Below are 19,708 nucleotides of genomic sequence, written 5' to 3' on the forward strand. Positions count from 1 at the left end.
CAGCAAAGCATAAAGCAGCATGATGTCTCAAGGAAAAGGTAATCTAAGTACCCCTAAAGGACTGTTCACTGAGATTATTCAGAAAGAGTCACCTCCTCGAGGATGAGGGACATCTGTTTTTGCATGAGCTTTGCAGTGCCTTTTAGACTTCATGACTTATTCATGGCCATTTAGCGGGAAAGCCACTGCCAGGGCACCCCACTCCTAATTTATACTCTGTTTTCTGGGCTGTGGCACTGCTAAACACGACAGAAAGAAGCAGTGGATGCTCCTGAGTTGCCATGAAAGTCCTCAGGCCAGCTTAATATTGATCAAAGAGCTCCTTGCTGTGAATTAAGAATTGATACATCCTGACCACATTTCTACTCTTAGGATTAGAAGTATTTCTCTCTTTTCCTGGATTTATCTTAAACCTGGTTAAAGTTAATTCCCTTGGTTCTCTGAATTTTTTTATGACTCTGAAGGCTAAAGGCAATTTTAGATATTCTTACAGTAACCACCTGCTCAGCTGGCAAATGGCCAGGAATTTTAAAACACAATAGTGGAGAGAGGGGGAAAGAAAGTTGTTGTTTAATGGGTAGAGATATTCTACAGACCTGTTTCCCAGTGTGATTGTACTTAACCCTACAGAACTGTGTGCACTTAAAAATGATGAAGATAGTTTAAAAAAATAATAGAGTAAAAATTGTCATTCTTATCATACATTATGCCACAAGAAGCCCCAGGCCCTTATTGAGTACCTCAGAGCTTCAAGATTGTCCAAAGAAATCCTCCTCTTTCTTTCCACACTTGTTTTTGTACAGAGTTCCAGGTTTGATTCTTGGAGCTTTATCTGTCAAACAAAAATTGGGCAGCATATTTCATCTGACAGGCGTAGGCTCTGAAGCTGGGTTAAAAGAAAAATTGTATATCTGCCACTTGTAACAAGTTGCAATTTGTAAACTAAACCCCTTGATGTGGTGCAACAACGCAGCGCTTAATGATTCCAAACTCGTAGCCAAAACCTGCCCATTCTCCAGTAGTCCTCTTCATGGAGACCAAGACATAAAAGATTTCAAACAGCACATAGATAGGTGATCGTTTCTATTTTGTTTAAGAATATAGGTGTTTTTGCTATAGTGCAATGTATGCATTCCATAAAACCTTGCATTCTACAAAATTATATACTAAAAATAACAGGGCTTTTGAGAAAATTAGATTAGTGACAGACCATTCAAACCTATGCAACTTTATATACAGAATACTAACAAAAACAACAAGAAAATAAAATACTAGCATGATTTAAAAGGTATGTTAAATTCCTAAGGAACAAATACTACATAGTTGATATAGGTATGGTAAATATAGGTATTTATTGCAGGAAATAACAGTGGCTTGATGGAAAGGGGTGACAGGAGGGTTGAGGCCACTGAGCTTCAACAGTGACAAGGATAATATTCAGAAGGATCAGGGAAAACCAAACAAAGGGTACTTTCACGGCAAAGCAGTGGCCAAGCTGAGCCAAGTGTGAGAATATGGGGTGAATGGGGTTTTGAACTGTCCTGAGTTCCTCTGTGCCTTGCTGTGTTGCTCTGCCGAGTACACTTTATATTCAGCTCCTATTCCTTGTCAGCGTAAGACATTAATGCACTGGGAAAATCATATAGGAACCAATGCAAATTCAGTATTATTTTGACATTACCCTGCATTACTGCTATAGACTGAATGTTTGTATGCCCCCAAAATTCATATGTTGAAACCTAATCCCCAAAGTGATGGTATTAGAAGGTAAGGCTTTGAGGAAGTGATTGTCATGAGAGTGAAGCCCTCATGCATGGGATTAGTGAACTTGCCCACAATACTCCCTTGCCCCTTCCACCACATGAGAACACAGCAAGAAGTCTATGAGGGCTTCCCTGGTGGCGCAGCGGTTGAGAGTCCGCCTGCCGATGCAGGGTACACGGGTTCGTGCCCTGGTCTGGGAAGATCCCGCATGCCGCAGAGCAGCTGGGCCCGTGAGCCATGGCCGCTGAGCCTGCGCGTCCGGAGCCTGTGCTCCGCAACGGAAGAGGCCACAACAGTGAGAGGCCTGCGTACCGCACACACAAAAAAAAAAAAAAAAAAAAAAAAAGGCGGCTATGAACCAGGAAGCAGGCTCTCACCAGACACCTAACGTGCTGGCACCTTGATCTTGGACTTCCCAGCTTCCAGAATTGTGAGAAATAAATTCCTGTTGTTTATAAGGCACCCACTCTATTATAGCAGCCAAAACTGACTAAGACAGTTACCAATCATGTTGAAGCTACTTTGAATTATGGAAATGCACATTATGCCAGAACGGACTGTGTCTGCATTTGAACATTTTCTGAAAATGCAGATAACGTGTAGATTTGACTCAGGACAAACCGAGAGTGGACTTGGTTCCTATCCCTGCATCAACAGCTGTATGCAAGTCCTTTTCTGCAGCCAAACAGAGTGCAAGACGTAACCTTTCTCCAAGAGTCACTGCAAATGAGTAGCTGATTAAGTGCTACTAAGGGTTTCTTGATGTACAAAGTAAACAGAGAAAATGTCAGAGTCTTCAAAACTATAGTTAAATTTGGTGTTGTCATGAATGCCTACTTGAAAGAACAGTCCTAACAGGACTTTCATAAAGCATGGTCCTCAGAACAATTACTTCAGAATTGCCTAGTGCCCTTGTTGAAGAGTCAGATTCCCTTGGGCCAACCCAGGACCCTTGAAATTAGGATTTCTGGTAGTAGGTCCCAAGAATCTTCATTTTGTCAAGATATCCATGAGGCTGATAAGTCGAATGCTCTCTAAAGTTTGAAAAGGCAGTAGTATAATGGTTGCTTGCCAGATAATGCAAATGGACATAGTAGATAATAGCTGTTTAACGGTGTATTTTTCAAAGCATGTATTCCTTAGAATCTGATACATCCTTATGACAGGCACTGGATAGGAGGCGGCATTGCAAGAAAAGACTTAGGCTAGTGCTACCTGATACTGTCAGGGAATATTATACCTGAGACGTGATCTTCAATGTGTACCTATTCCCTGACAGGGCATTCAGGGCTTCAAGTCTTTAATCCATTTTGAGTTGATTTTTGTGTATGATGTAAAATAATGGTCGTTTCATTCTTTTGCATGTGGCTGTCCAGTCTTCCAGCACCATTTATTGAAGAGACTATCTTTCCCCATTGTACATTCTTGGCTCCTTTGTTGTAAATTAATTGACCACATATGCATAGATTTATTTCTAGGCTCTCTATTCTGTTCCATTAATCTATGTGTCTGTTTTTATGCCAATTACACACTGTTTTATTACTATCTCTTTATAATATAGTTTGAAATCAGAAAGTGTGATGCCTCTAAATTTGTTCTTCTTTCTCAAGATTGCTTTTGCTCTTTTAAGTGTTTTGTGGTTCCATACAAATTTTAGGATTGTTTGCTCTATAAGAAAATTGCTATTGGAATTTCCATAGGGATTGCATTGAATCTGTAGATTGCTTTGGGTAGTAAGTACATGTAAACAATATTAATTCTTCCAATCTATGAGCACAGAATATCTTTCCATTTATTTGTGTTTTCTTCAGATTCTTTCCTTGGTGTCTCTTTAGTTTTCAGTATACAGGTCTTTCATCTCCTTGGTCAAATTTATTTCTATTTATTTTGTTCTTTTTGATGCAGTTGTAAATGGAATTGTTTTCTTAATTTCTCTTTCTGATAGTTCATTGTTAGTGTATAGAAACACAATTGATTTTTGTATCCTATAACTTTTCTGAGCTAGGTTATCAGTTCTAACAGGCGTTTGGTGGTATCTTTAGGGTTTTCTATATATAATCTCATGTCATCTGTAAATAGAGATAGTTTCCTCTCTGATTTGGGTGGGTGCCTTTTATTTCTTTTTCTTACCTAAATATAACTTTTTAATATTGGCCAGAGTCATGCAAATGAAACTATCACTTCAGGAATGAATGTTCTTAGTAGTATAAAAACTTAATCAATTGAACATTTGGAAATTTTTAATCCTTTAAAAAATTAACAATTGTCTTCAATCGGAAAGAATTATACTTGGCTGTCAGCGTGTCTAATCTTCCTAATTCTTTCCCTTTGTACTGCTACAGCCATTTTCTTTTCCCAGGCAAGTGATCTGACACCAGGACAGAGGCGTGGCAGTGAGGTTGTAAGGGCAAGCAGTCGCTCTTACCTCCCATTTCATTCAGGATATACACAATTATTAGACAATGTTTTTTGTTTCAGCCAAATGAAAAATAAGATTAACAAAAGCACCATTTCTATTACTATCAAAAGAAAATCTTACCTAAATGAAGCCCAATTCCTATCGGGCCTAGAATAAGTCATTGTTGAGCTAGAAAGAGCACCCAGAAGAGCTAGCACTTACATTTACAAATACATATCTAAAACATCTAATTATTAAATCCAATATGCTCAGTCTCAAAAACTTCCAAATGCCCCTGTACCTGGTTCCTATAAATACCCTTCTTTCCTCACTAATGAATTTAGAAAAAGATCAATAAAAGATGAATTTTATGATACTATTTGGTGACCACCAGTTATAGGAAGGAGAGCAATAAATTATGAATGTAACAACAACACCTGTAGTCCAGAACAGCTGATAGGAGCATACATTTACTTAAAGGGATGAAAATGGGATATGGTTATGCACAATCCCAAAGCCAGTGAGCTCATTTGTCAAATATTAGGTGACCATATTTGTGAGGGTTTATTTCTGGGCTCTTGATTCTGTTCCATTGGTCTATGTATCTTTTTTATGCCAGCACCATACTGTTTTGATTACTATAGCTTTGTAATATAGCTTGAAATCAGGACATGTGATGCCTCCGGTTTTGCTCTTCTTTCTCAAAATTGCTTTGGCTATTTGTGGTGTTTTGTGGTTCCATACAAATTTTAGTGTGGGCTGTTCTATTTCTGTGAAAAATGCCATTGGAATTTTGATAGGGATTACATTGTATCTACAGAAGGTTTGTGTGGTATGAACATTTTAACAATATTAATGGATGTTTTTCCATTTGTGTCATCTTCAATTTCTTTCTTCAGAGAATTGGCAGTTTTCAGTCTACAAATCTTATATTTCCTTAGTTAAATTTATTCCTAAGTGTTTTTATTATTTGAAACACTGTAAACAGAATTGTTTTCTTAATTTTTCTTTCCTATAGTTCATTGTTAGTGTATAGAATTCAACTGATTTTTATATATTTATTTTCTATCCTGCAACTCTACTGAATTTATTATTTCTAACAGGTTTTTGGTAAGGTCTTTAGGAAATGCTCTATATAAGAGTATATCATCTGCAAACAAACACAGTTTTACTTCTTCCTTTCCAATTTGAATGCCTTTTATTTCTTTTTATTGACTGGTTGCTCTGGCTTGTACTATTTTGAAAAGGAGTGGTGAGAATTTGTCTTGTTTTTGATCTTAGAAGAAAAGTTTTCAGCTTTTTGCTGTTGAGTGTGATGTTGGCTGTGGGTTTGTCATATATGGCCTTTATTGTGTTGAGGTACATTCTATACCCAATTTGTTGAGCATTTTTATCATGAAAGGATGTTGTCTTTTGTCAAATACTTTTTCTGCATCTATTGAAATTATCATTTGATTTTTATTTTTTACTCTATTAATGTGGTGTATCTCATTAATTGATTTGTATATGTTGAGCCATCCTTGAATTCCAGGGTTAAATTCCACTTGACCATAGTGTATGATCCTCTTAATGTCCTGTTGAATTCAGTTTGCTAATATTTTGTTGAGAAGTTTTACATCTGTATTCATCAGGGATATTGACCTGTAGTTTTCTTTTCTTGTGGTATCAGTGTAATGTTGGCCTCATAAAATTAGTTTTAAATTTTTTCAGAGTTTGAGAAAGGTAAGTGTTAATTCTTCTTTAAATGTTTGATAGAATTAACCAGTGAAACCATCTCATCCTGGGTTTTTCTATGTTGGGAGGTTTTTGATTACTGATTCAATTTCCTTACTAGCTATTGGTCTGTTCAGATTTTCTATTTCTTCATGATTCAGTCTTGGTAGGTTGTATGTTTCTAGGAATATATCCGTTTCTTATAGGCTGTCCAATTTTTTGGTGTATAATTGTTCATAGGAGTCCCTTATGATCCTTTGTATCGGTTGTATTAGTTGTAAAATGTCTGAATTTACTTATATGAGTAAATAAAACAAAGTCTTTTCTTTAGTCTAAAAAAACTATTTAGACTTCTTTTTTTCTTAGTGTACCTAAAGTTTTGTAAATTTTACTTATCTTTTTTAGAAAAAAACTTCTCAGTTTCATTAATCTTAGCTATTGTTTTTCTGGTCTCTCATTTATTTTTCACTCTGGTCATTATTTCCTTTCTTCTGCTTACTTTGGGCTTAGTATTTTCTTCTTTTTCTAGTTCCTTGAGTTGCAAAGTTGTTTGAGATCTTTTTTCTTAATGCAGGCATTTATCAATATAAATTTCTATATTGCAAATGCTTATAGCATCCCATAGGTTTTGATATATTGTGTTTCCATCTTTGTTTGTTTGAAGATACTTTAAAATACCTTTTGATCTCCTCTTTGGCTCTTCAGGATTGTGTTGTTTAATTTCCACACTTGTGAGTTTTCCAGTTATCCTCCTGGTATTGATTTCTAGTTTCATATCACTGTGTTCAGACAAGATGTTTGGTATGATTTCAATCTTCTTAAATTTGCTAAAACTTGTTTTGGGGCATCATCTATCTTGGTGAATGCTCCGTGTGCACTGGAGAAGAATGTGTATTCTGCTGCTGTTGAATGAAATGTCTGTTAGGTCCATTTGGTCTAAAGTATGGTTTAAGTCCCATGTTTGATTGTTGATTTTCTGTCTGGATGATATAGCCATCATTGAAAGTGGAATATTGAAGTCTCTTACTATTATTGTATTGTTGACTACATAGTCTCCCTTCAGATTCATTTGTATTTGCTTAATATATTTAGATCTGATGATATGTATATATATTTATAAATGCTATAACTTCTTGATGAATTGACCCCTTACCATTATATAATGACGTTGTCTCAGTTACCATTTTTAATTTAAAGTCTATTTTGTCTGACTATAAGTATAGGTACCCCGAATCTCTTTTGTTTTTAACTTTCATGGAATATCTTTTTCCATCCCTTCCCTTTGAGTTATATGTGTCCTTAAGCTGAAGTGAGTCTCTTGTAGGCAGAATATAGTTGGTTCTTGTTTTGTATCCTTCACTTACTTTATGTCTTTTGATTGGAGAATTCAACACATTTACATTTTGAGTAATTATTAATACTTACTAATGCCAACTTAAATATTTTTATGGCTATTTTGTGGTTCCTTCATTCTTTTCTTTCTCTCTTGGTACCTTCTTATGTGAATTGATGATTTTTCCATAGTTTTTTTTTTTTAATTTCCTTCTCTTTATCTCTTGTGAATGTATTGTAGTTTTTGTTTTGTGGTTACTGTGAGACTTATATAAGACACTAAATACAGCCTATTTATCTCTGATAACAATTCAACTTCAATAACATATAAAAACTACCCTTTTACTCCGTTTTTATGTTTTTGATGTCACAATTTACATCTTTTTATATTCTGTATCCATTAACAAACTGTAGCTATAGCCCTTTTTAATGCGTTTTTCCTTTAACCTTTACCCTAGAGTTAAGTAGTTAACATGCCACTATATTACAGTATTAGAGCATTCTGAATATGACTATAAGCTTACCTTTATCATTGCTGTTGTATGTGTTCATGTTTCTAATTATCATCCTTTCATTTCAGCTTGAAGAACTCCTTTCAGCATTTCTTGTAAGGCAAGTTTATTGATGATGAATTCCCTCAGCTTTTGTTTATTAGGGAAAGTCTTTATTTGGCCTTCATTTCTGAAGGACAACTTTGCTGGGTAGAGTATTCTTGGTTGACAGTTCCTTTATTTCAGCACTTTGAATATAACATCCCATTCTCCTCTGATCTGCAAGTTCTCTGCCACTGATAGCCTAATGGGGATTCCCTTTGATGAGAGAATTTTTTCTCTCTTGCTGCCAAAATTCTGTCTTTGATTTTAGTTTTCTTACAATGTGTTTTGGAGAAGAACTTCTTGGATTGAAATTTTGGCATGACCTATTCGCTTCATGAACTTCGATGTCCAAATTTCTCCATAGGTTTGGGATGTTCTCAGCCATTATTCTTTAAATAAGCTTTCTTCCCCTTTTTCTCTCTCATCTCCTTCTGGGACTCCAGTGATGTGTTCATTATTTCTTTTTTATGGTCCTGTAGGCTTTTTTTTTTTTTTTTTTTTTTTGCTCTTCTAAGTGGATAATTTCAGATGACCTGTTTGTAGCTCACTGATTCTCTCTTCAGTTTGTTCAAATCTAATGTTAAAACTCTCTGTTCTTTAGTTCAGTCATTGTATTCTTCAGCTCCAAATTTTGTTTGGTTCTTTTTTGTTTTCTACTTTACTAAACTTCTCATTTTGTTCTTGTATTGTTTTTTCTGATGTCGTTAAATTGTGATCTTTTGTAGCTCTCTAAGCATTTTTAGAATAATTGTTTTGAATTCTTTGTCAGGCAATTCCTGAATCTCCATTTCCTTGGGGCCAGTTACTGGAGGTTTACTATATTCTTTTGGTGGAGTCATGATTCCCTAATTCTTTGTGATCCCTGTAGGCTTGCGTAAGTATCTGCACATTTGAAGGAGCAGTCACTTCTTCCAGATTTTGTGGACTGACTTCCCTAAGGGAAGACTTTCACCTGCAGGTGGGGGCATGCTGTGATGCTAGGCTCTTATGGTACAGGGTGCAACTGTGGGGACATGTAGTGGTCCCAGGTCCAGGGGTGTATGATGGCTCTTTAGCTCAGACCACTGAGGTCCAAAGCATCAACAACTGTGTGGTCCTTTGCAAACGCTTGTGGGGGGTTCATGGCAGCTGCAAGGGCTGTTGGGGTCCTTGGCAGCTCCTCCAGGTCCAATGGCTATAGATCAGGGCAAGCAGAATTGGTGACCAGAGCAGGTGGTATGCACACACTCAGCTGTGGGGACCAACTGCAGGTGCCTGTGTAGTAGCAGGGGCTGGATGCAGATATACTTGTAGTAATAGGGGCCAAGATAGGCAGCAAGGGTCAGGGTTAACCATGAGCTTACTGGAAACTACAGGAGCCCTGGTTGTTGGTGTGCCCTCCCATCACTACACAATCTCCGCCTGGGTGTGTGCACTGCAGTGAGGCTGGTGACAGGGTTGGGCGAGGCAGGTGTGCAGCTGGAGAAGCTAACTACAGGTGAGCATCATGGTGCAGGCCAGTGACAGAAGACAGGGCCTGAGCTGGGCCCACAGGTAGTTGCAGGGGCCCTGGCTGTCAGCATGCTCTCCTCTGGCTATACAATCTCCCTCAAGGTGGGCACGCTGCAGTGGAGCTTGGTAACGAGCATCAGTTCAGTTGCATGCAAGTGCCCAGCTGGAGGGGCAGCCCTGAGTACATGCACAGTAGTGGGGGTCAGCCACAGGGGTCAAAGCAGGTCAAATGTTTGTACTTGCACAGCCACAGAGACCTGAGCTGGCTGCTGGTACAGTTCCCAGGCTCTGCCAGGATTGGAGGTAGGGGGTAGGGAGAGGGGGAACTCAGACAGCTGGCATCAGCAACTATGAATACCTTCGGGGCAAAAGCTGATGAAATGTGCAGGAGGTCTGTGGCAGCTGTGTTGGCCATTGGTTCCTTCTTCAGTGGCAATTCCTACTCAGTTTCTCTTTAAAGAGGTCACTGTGAACCATGATCTACTCCCACTACTTCGTGTAGGGCCCCAAAGACCGCAGAAGCTGGTTGCTTCCCTTGCTCTTCCTTTCCTACCGAGGGGAATGCTTTCTAACTGGGATGTTCCCTCTTGAACAATGCTCATTTGGGGGATGGGATGATGCAGGCAAAATGAAGCTGTCTTTCCTTTCTTCTTGTGCAGTTATTCTCCGGGTTTTTTGTTCCACTGTGTTGCTGAAACTTAAGTAGACTCCAAATCTCACCCAGAGCAGTTTGTATTCGTGGATATCTAATTGTTGATCTTTGTTGGAGGATGGGGGCTGGGGTCTCCTATGTCACCATTTTGGTGACATCACCTATACCTACTAATCTATAACCTGCTTTTTCACTTAATGTTATTTTTGTGAAGATATTTCAAGGCTGAGAAAAACACGTGTACATTGATGTGTGTGTATATATTTACTTTGATATTATATCTATAAATGCTGCTAATCTTTGAATTTTCACGGTTTACCTGTATTGACTCTCTTGCCTTCTCTGTATACAGTGATTTGTGAATAACGACAGTCTTGTTTCTTCGGGTTTTAGCCTTTTTTTTTTTCTTTATTCTCTTGTTGGCAGTGACCCTCAGTATGAGAATCTGTGGAACTGGCATTAAAGTACATTTACTTTGTTTCTGACTTTTTTTTTTAAACATCTTTATTGGGGTATAATTGCTTTACAATTGTGTGTTGGTTTCTGCTTTATAACAAAGTGAATCAGTTATACATGTACATATGTTCCCATATCTCTTCCCTCTTGCGTCTCCCTCCCTCCCATCCTCCCTGTCCCACCCCTCCAGGCGGTCACAAAGCACCAAGCTGATCTCCCTGTGCTATGCGGCTGCTTCCCACTAGCTATCTACCTTACGTTTGGTAGTGTATATATGTCCATGCCTCTTTATCGCTTTGTCACAGCTCACCCTTCTCCCTCCCCATATCCTCAAGTCCATTCTCTAGTAGGTCTGTGTCTTTATTCCTGTCTTACTCCTAGGTTCTTCATGACATTTTCTTAAATTCCATATATATGTGTTAGCATACAGTATTTGTCTTTCTCTTTCTGACTTACTTCACTCTGTATGACAGACTCTAGGTCTATCCACCTCATTACAAATAGCTTAATTTCATTTCTTTTTATGGCTGAGTAATATTCCATTGTATATATGTGCCACATCTTCTTTATCCATTCATCCGATGATGGGCACTTAGGTTGTTTCCATCTCTGGGCTATTGTAAATAGAGCTGCAATGAACATTTTGGTACATGACTCTTTTTGAATTATGGTTTTCTCAGGGTATATGCCCAGTAGTGGGATTGCTAGGTCATATGGTAGTTCTATTTGTAGTTTTTTAAGGAACCTCCATATTGTTCTCCATAGTGGCTGTACCAATTCACATTCTCACCAGCAGTGCAAGAGTGTTCCCTTTTCTCCACACCCTCTCCAGCATTTATTGTTTCTAGATTTTTTGCTGATGGCCATTCTGACCAGTGTGAGATGATATCTCATTGTAGTTTTGATTTGCATTTCTCTAATGATTAATGATGTTGAGCATCCTTTCATGTGTTTGTTGGCAGTCTGTTGTTTCTGACTTTAAAATGAATGCTTCTGACACTACTCTTGTATACAGATGCTTGCTGAAGATTTTTGGTAGATACTCTTCAATAGCCTAAGGAAGTACACTTTTTCAGTACTAATTTCTATGGATACTTTTTTTTCTGAGTGTATTGATACAATCATACGACTTCTTTAATACATTACTATTAATATGAAATACACTAATAATGTTAAACTAATAATTGCATTCAGTAATGATGTTAATACCTTTTTCCTATATTTAGTTTGCTAACATACATTTCTAGGGTTGGCACCTACGTTCATAAGTAAGATTGGCTTATAATCGTTTTCCTCAGGCTATCACTTTCTCGCTGCTAATATTGGTCATTTGAACCTTCATTCTTTTGTTCTTAAGCAGATGTGCTAATAATTTTTCTATTTTAAATGTTTCAAAGACCAATTTTTGGTTTTCTTGATCCTCACCATTACTTTTGTTTTCCATTTTATCAATTTATCCTCTTTTTATTATACCCTGTATTCTATAATTTTTTGTGTATTACTATTTTTCTAACTTCTTGATTTAGACATATGACCCACCAATTTCTCATCTTTATTCTTCTGTAACAGGATCATTTAAGGTCATAAATTTCTCTCTTAGAAATGCCCTATTTAGTTTTGATTTGGTCCTAATTTTACTACAGTGTCTTCTTTAACCCACAAGTTATTTAAAGTCTGTTTTTTAATTTCTAAATGTAGATATATTTTGTCACTGATTTCTAAGTTTAATTACACTGTAATCAGAGAACATTTGTTTGACATGAATTCTCTGACATTTGTTAAAACTTATTTTGTAGCCTCGTATTGAGTTAATTTTCAAAAAATTTCTAAGTGTGCTTGGGAAGCAATTCTGATCTTTTGGTTACTGAGATACAATGGAAGATTTATAATTTAAAATCCTGATGATATTGTCCATTTTTGCCATATATATTTTGATACTGTTTTATTGGATACACTCAGATTGTAGTATTTATATCTTCCTGGTATATTGAGCATTTTATCAGTATAGATGGATGTGCATATGTACATACATATGTATATAGATACAGATAGATGTATTTTTATATTTGTACACTATATATAGTGATATACATATTACTATATTATCCCCAAAAGGGGTTTTGCCCTAAATGCTTTGCTATTAATATAGTTCTACCAGCTTTTTTTTCTTTAGTATTTGTATGGTATATATCTTTTTCCATTCTTTTGTTTTCATTGTTTTTATGTCTCTTGTAACCAGTACTGAGGAGAATACTTTCTATTATTCAATATTCATGCTCTTTTAAACTGGTGAATGTAATCGTTTTTAATTAACTGTATTTACTGACGTATTTTCTTATTTCTTTTTTGAAACTGTTTTTTTCTGATGCTTTTTTCTGTGTTTTTGTAGACACTTTCCCTCCCTTGAAGCTCCTTTACCTTTCCCCTGTTAATAACGTAATTGTCTTAAATATTCCATCTGTATGCAGTGATAACCACATCAAAGTATCTCATCTTCAGAAATTCCAAGAGCCCTTCATTTCCTTTCTTTTTCAGGAAATTGCTCTAGCCGTTCTTTTAGATACTATGAAGATATTCAGTTGAATAATCCTGCCATGTGTTGAATATATTGGCTTTTACTTACAGCGGATACCTCACTCATGTGTTTTATAATTTTTTTTCACGAGCTCTTCTTCAACAAGGTTTCAGAATCTCAGTTTTATGAGATTTTATGCTAGAATCTCAGTTCCAGCTCCGAACTTTGGGCCCCAGATCTCAACCTTATTCCCTGTATGGTTGTGACAGATTCCCACAATTCTGAACCTGAATTACCATTATAACCCATGTGCACACAGCCCTAACTGGCATTCTCTTCTTTATTTTAGGCTACTGGGAATTTCCCTTATGTTTGGGGGGGAGCTCCACTCTACTTTTAAAGGAATGTTAATTATATTTTATTCAGTATTTTCTAGTTGTCTTGCAGCAGAAGAGTGTTGAAGTTTTCTAGTTCTCTCTATTGCTGGAAATGTTAAGTCCTGTGGCTCCTTGGTCGTTAGCGTAAACTGTCTAAAAGCTTTTAAGATCTTTTCTTTATTCCTGGTATTCTGAAATTTTATGATGTAATTTGGCGTGGGTCTATTCATTGTGCTTTCAGTAACCCCTTTTAATCTGGAAATTCATGTTTTTCAGTTCTGAAAATTCTTGTATAAATGATCTGATAATGTTCTCCCTTCTACTCTGTCTTTATGACTCTCATTCATCAGATGTTGGACTTATGATTTAATTTCTTTTCTTACATTTTCTCTATTTGCCATCTTTTTACCATTTTGTGCTTCATCTTGGGAAATTTTCTCAACTTTGTTTTCTAATTATTCTATTGGATTATAAATTTCTGCTCTTTTTTATTCTCTAATTGTTCCTTTTTTAAAGCATTTTGCTACCAGGCCCTGCCTCAGGGGGACGCTGCCGGGTCACCAGGCTGCTAACCTGGGGAGCAGGTTAGCACCTCGCACTAATAGGCTAGAGGGAGGACCCCAAAATGGAGTTTGCCAGCAGCCGTGTCCTTGTGGTACCATGAGCTTCCCAAAATGGCTGCCATCAGTATCTATGTCCCCAGGGGGAGTCTCAGTCACACTGGCCTTCAAAACCAGACCGTCTGGGGCTCATCTTCCTTTGCAGGAGCCCAGTGAGGCTCGGACCCCTTGTTCCTTGGGAAGAACCCCTGCAATCGTGATTTTCCTCCTGGCTGTGGGCCATCTACCCAGGGCTGCAGTCTTGACTATTACTGCATCTCCATCCCTCCTACCGTCTCGTTATGGTTCCTTCTTTTTTTTTTTTTTTGCAGTATGCGGCTCTCTCACTGCTGTGGCCTCTCCCGTTGCGGAGCACAGGCTCCGGAGGCACAGGCTCAGCGGCCATGGCTCACGGGCCCAGCCGCTCCGCGGCATGTGGGATCCTCCTGGACCGGGGCACGAACCCGTGTCCCCTGCATCGGCAAGTGGACTCTCAACCACTGCGCCAGCAGGGAAGCCCCGTGGTTCCTTCTTTATACCTTTAGTTGTGGCAAATCTTTCTGCTAGTCTTCAGGTCATTCTCATCCGTAGCTGCTCAGTAAATAGTTGTAATTATGGTGCACTCTTGGGAGGGGGTGAGCTCTAGGTCTTCCTACTCCACCATGTTGGCCACCCATATGCTTTTCAGATAACAGTAAGAGCGAAGTTAATAGCTTTCAAGCTGTCACTGTGTGCCAGACTCTCTGCTATGTGATTTACTTCTAATATTCCAGTTAATCTTAAAAACAAAAAATCTGTGGGTAGGTTTTAAAATGATCTTCACAGTGCAGATGAGGAATCTAAGGCTCAGAAATGTTAAAACCTCAAAGTCACGCAGTCAATCCTGCAGAGCTAGCATTCCAGCCCAGAGCTGTTGGAGTCCCAAGTCCGTGCTGTTGACATTTACAATAAACTGCCTCCATCTCTTGAATAGATCTGGCTGTGACTCAGTCATATAAGGAAAGGAATGCATGGGAACAACCACCAGCTTCCAAGGCTCTGCAGAGGAGCATCCTTTCCTTGGAAGATCAGATGGCTGTTTGCAGTGAAGACCTGAGACAGTTGGCAAACAGCCTTAGGCCATCCTGACCAGGCCGGTGATACTTTGTCATCATAATCCAGGGTCACCCAATCCAGGGTCAGTTCAGAATCACTTCATCCAGATGGGATCAGGCTCTACATAAATGATTGATGGTAACCTGCCCATGGGGGGCTGATTAGAACTTTGAAATACCTGCATATATAATTCTTAGGGCAAAAAACCCCTAACAGGACAGACCAGGATGTGAGACCCACCAAACCAGACTGTCTCAAACACTAAGTCGGGAAGTTGGAAGGTGCTTCGTATTCTGAGATAGTCTCAGGAAATCCTGGAGACACTTACCCAGCCAGCGATTATGGGCACTGGAGTTAGGCATATCCTGTGTCACCGTTTGGTAGCTGTGCATCCTTGGGAAAGTGACTTGACTTCTATGAACCTGAGTCTAGAAACACCTATAAAGTGTGTGGTACTTTACAAATCTCACGTGAGTATTACTGTCCCCTATATCTTGATACAGGCATCTGCCTGCCACCCAGACTGAAATAGCCATGTTACTTATCCAAGCACCCCTTCCCTAAAATATTACTGGAGAACACATTTTAATTTACTTTTCTAATATCAAAACAAAATACAGTTCCTGATTTTTGCAAATTCTTTTTTGTTGGTTTCTTTTAGACCAACTGTTTTCTGATGACATTTCCTAGGAAGCCTTCTCCAGGTCAGGCCATAGGGTCTGTTTCTTCCATGGAATTTTCCTATGGGGAAGCTACTGTCTTCTGTGGGGTGAGGATTCTTATTTTAGTATATGCCCCAGAAAACAACACTTACAGACTCATCACCAGAGTGGTTGTTCAGATATTTCAGGTTCCTGTGGCTCTCTACCCTCTAACTAGAGCACTGCTTCCTCATCTCCACAGGTACTAGGTGATACACCTTAAGATCAAAATCTGTCTCTGTAATGGGTTTAGAGGCAAAGATGATTAAAGGGTTAGAAAATCTAACATGTAGAGAAAAGTTCTTTGTCTCACAAGGGCAAGAAATCAGCCATTCCTCACTGAAGAATGGAACAAGAAAAAATGAAAAGTGTGCTGCGGTGTAAAGGATTAAGAAAATGTCTGACAATCTTGTTAAATATGGATATGAGTTCAGTTAGGATAGTGTCAACTCTCCTCTTTGGGAAACATAAAAGATGTGGTTTAGATGCATCAAATGGGGACAGTTGGGTCCAGTCCTAGATGTATCCTTGCCCAAGGGCCGACAGATGGATCAAATGACCTCTCAGCATCCCTCCCAGCCCCACACTTCCGTTGTACGATGCTTGTTGGATTAGCATGTTAGTTGAGTCAGAGCTGCCCTTGCAAGTTAGCAGAGAAGTAAGCTTCTTGAAAGAAAAACAGGTAAATTCATTGTCCCCAAAATAAATGCCTCTCTACCCTGTTGCAGATGAAATTATACCACCACGGGAGTATTTCCTTCAGTCCCGAAATCTTTTCGGTCTTCTAGAGCTCCCTAACAGAATGCGGACACTGACACCTAAGTAAAGATGAAGTAACTAAACTTTATCAGATAAGGTCTTAGCAGAGATCAAGATCCTGCAGACCAAGACAAGACACGCAGGAAGAGGGAGTCCCAAATAGGAGACGTAGGCGTGACTGCACAGGCAAACTGTGCCGTATTGAACATGTAGCTTTGGCTTGTGCAGAAGATGGGGCTGTCCTCCATCCCCACTGAATTCAGTCATTCTTTCAATGCCTGTGCAGCTCCTACCAGGCGTGGAACACTAGACAAGCACTGGGAACACTGCTGTAAACCAAACATGGTTCCAGCATTCCTACAAAACACTGAACACGTGATGAACGTGTAGGCAGTTACCCTGTGGGGTCTACACTCATGCAGCAAATAACGACTGAGTTGCTAATATGCACAAGGCATCATTTCAGGCGCTTGGCATGGGGTGGTAACCAAGTGGACAAATCCTCTGCCCTCGTGGAGCTTACGTTCTGGTAAGAGGCAGTTACGTGATGAAAGAAGCACAAGGTGCTCTAAGAACTATGACAAGGAGCCCTACCCTAGCTGACAAGTCCCCCCCGAGAAAGGCATGTTCCTACTGACATGTGAAGGCTGAGGAGGAACTGGTGAACAGGCATAAAGTCGTGGGGGGAGGTGGCATCAGGAGAATGCTCCGTTTAAAGTTACCAAACGTTGTCAACCCACCACGATTTGCTCGTATAGTAGGATGAAGGGGCACTTATACCTTTCTCTTTCTTACTAGTATTCAAATGTTTGTGCAATAAATAATTTTAAGCAATGTCAAAGTCATACTTAAAACTTTTTACCTCATTTTTATCTTGTGACTTCAATGGATTGGTCTTTAAACTAGTACTTGTAAACGATCACGTTCTATATAGCTGTCATATAATTTGGACACTAAGTTCAAAATCAACTAGGAGTTTTACCCTGGTGATGTAAGCATTGAGTCTAATTCTAAAATGTGTTTGGTATTGCTGTATGCAAACAAGACAACATGTTTGACATTGTGACATGGATCTTTCCCCACCTACACTGAATATGAATTATAGGTTGGTTCCTGCACTACAGGTGGACCTGTGGCAGCCCAGCAGTATCTCCCAGGTATCAGAGGGAACAGTTACTGATGTCCATATTCCCCACAATGATTCCCGAGCCCTGTTAGCCTTCCTACAGGAAACCAACATCCACTACAAGTAAGCATGCTTTTTCCTTGCTTAATTCATTTGTACTCAGTTGAACTGAATGATAACTGTATTCAGGTTATGTATTAAGTGCCAACAACTGTTTCAGGTTCTATTTTTCACATTGGGGAAACCAACATGAATATAACACAGTTATATTTGCCTTTCATGAGCTTCTTATTAGTGTAATGGGGGAGCGGGAAGCAGCCACACTTCCCTGTCATCTCACCATTACCTGTAAGTAATCAGTGTAAACATGGAAGCATTTTACTGTGTGAGGAAAGGAGAGTAGCTTATCCATGCCTACAAGGTGGATAGGGAGACAGGGACAGAAAAAAGCCAGACTCTGCAGGAGCTGTGTCAGTTAGACAAAGGATGAGACTCAGGACCTTGAAGGCAGAGGTACAATGCCAGCAAAGGCAAGAAGCAGTATCGTATGTGTGCAGGGAACTGTTATAAGTTGGGGAGCAGAAAGAAAAGACGCTGGAGAAGTGGGGGGAGGCCAGGTGGTGGGCAGCCTGCTGTTCAGAGTTAGGAGCTCAGACCTCATCTTATGGGTGATGCTGCACAACTAGAGGATGTCAGCAAGGGAACCACAGGTAAGTGGGTGGAGGGAGCAGTACGAGGCCACAGTAGTGATCCAGATGAGAGAGAACGAGGCCCCTGAGTCAGGACCAGAGTCCTAGAATCAAGAGAAAGCTCCAAAAGATGTTTCAGAAGCAAAACCACCTGGATTCTGCACTTGTTTGGATGTAGGTGGAAGTGGAGGAATCAAGGATGACTCCAAGTCTTCTGTCTGTGGTGACTGAGTAGACAGGTTTGGATATTTTGAGGGTTTTGGTTTTTGTTTTTCTAAGGAATAGTTAAGCAGTAAGAATGGAATAAGTGGGAAATAGTTGCAGGAGTCAAAGAAGAAACAAAAACCTTTTGAGAGGAAGGATGTCAGTGGCACCAAGTGCTGCAGTGATATCCTGCCAGAAAATGATCGATCAGTTCCCTTTGGATTTGATGATGGAAATGGCACTGGTAACTCTAATGTAGCATTAGATTGTTAGGAGCAGAAGACAGAAAAGTGAACAGGAGGTGAGAACATGGAACAGGAGAGCAGACTATTCTCCTACTCTTAGAAGTTACAATAGGGAGAGAGGCAGAGAGTGAGGAGCGACTACAGGAAGCTGCTACATCAGTGGATGCTTGAGACTCGGCATGTTAGGGTAAGGAGGCAATTTTGGCCTGCAAGCTGAAGGGAAGGACCAGCAAGGAAGGAGACATTGATGATGCAGGAAAGAATGCACAGGTGAGGGAGGGGGTTTGAACACTAGTGAAAGATAGCTTATCCTATAAGACCAAAGAGGTAACTGTGGATCTAGTTAAGATTGTGGAGAAGAGAGTCAACAAGTTTAAAGAGATCATAACTGACAGCCAAATTATCTGGATGAAGTGAGAAGCAAAATGTATCTACTCAGAGTAAAGAAATAGGGCTTAAAGAGTGTTGCGAGAGAAAAATCGGGGTAAGAACCAATAACAGTGGTTGTTGCAGAGAAGAGAGATTGCAGTACTGATACAGAGTTGAGGTTGTGTTGGTTAGGACAACAAAAAGATCAGGTGGAGGGAAGTTGAGGTTCCTACTGAGAGACTAGCTCAAGTAGTCATCCATGGGGTCTAGTCTGGATAGGAAGGGAGGAGAGTCTAGGAAGAATGATGGGACAAGACGGAAGAATCAAGGGTATTAAGATCTTTATATTTAAAACAGGTGTGAGGGCAACAAACTGGAAGGAAAGAAGTTTTGATAAAGTGTAGACTATCGGATGTTAATAGTTCTGGGGAAGAACATTTATGGCTGGTGACAAGATTATAGGGGTAGCAATGAAGGAGATGGCTGAGGTGGGTGGAGGTCATTGAGGCTGATGCGGTCAAGAAAGAGTAGGCTAGCAATTATACTCCAATAAAGATGTTATAAAGAGGAAAGGAAAAGGAAAGGATGAGTGGGCTTAATCACCAGCAAACCATCCCAGCAGTCTTG

General features: G+C 39.3%; 1 protein-coding gene across 1 annotated transcript in view; it reads left to right on the forward strand.

Annotated features, from left to right (window-relative positions):
* CPA6 (carboxypeptidase A6) overlaps nt 1-19,708 on the forward strand; it is a gene marked incomplete at both ends in the record, with an annotated part of 262,208 nt that overhangs the window by 159,988 nt on the left and 82,512 nt on the right. Inside the window, one exon of the mRNA XM_082675155.1 lies at nt 17,573-17,697. Coding sequence (XP_082531281.1) covers nt 17,573-17,697 — 125 coding nt within the window. The remainder of the gene's footprint in view (nt 1-17,572; nt 17,698-19,708) is intronic.

The sequence above is a fragment of the Grampus griseus genome (genome assembly GCF_964374135.1).
Source record: "Grampus griseus genome assembly, chromosome: 17".
Taxonomy (NCBI): domain Eukaryota; kingdom Metazoa; phylum Chordata; class Mammalia; order Artiodactyla; family Delphinidae; genus Grampus; species Grampus griseus.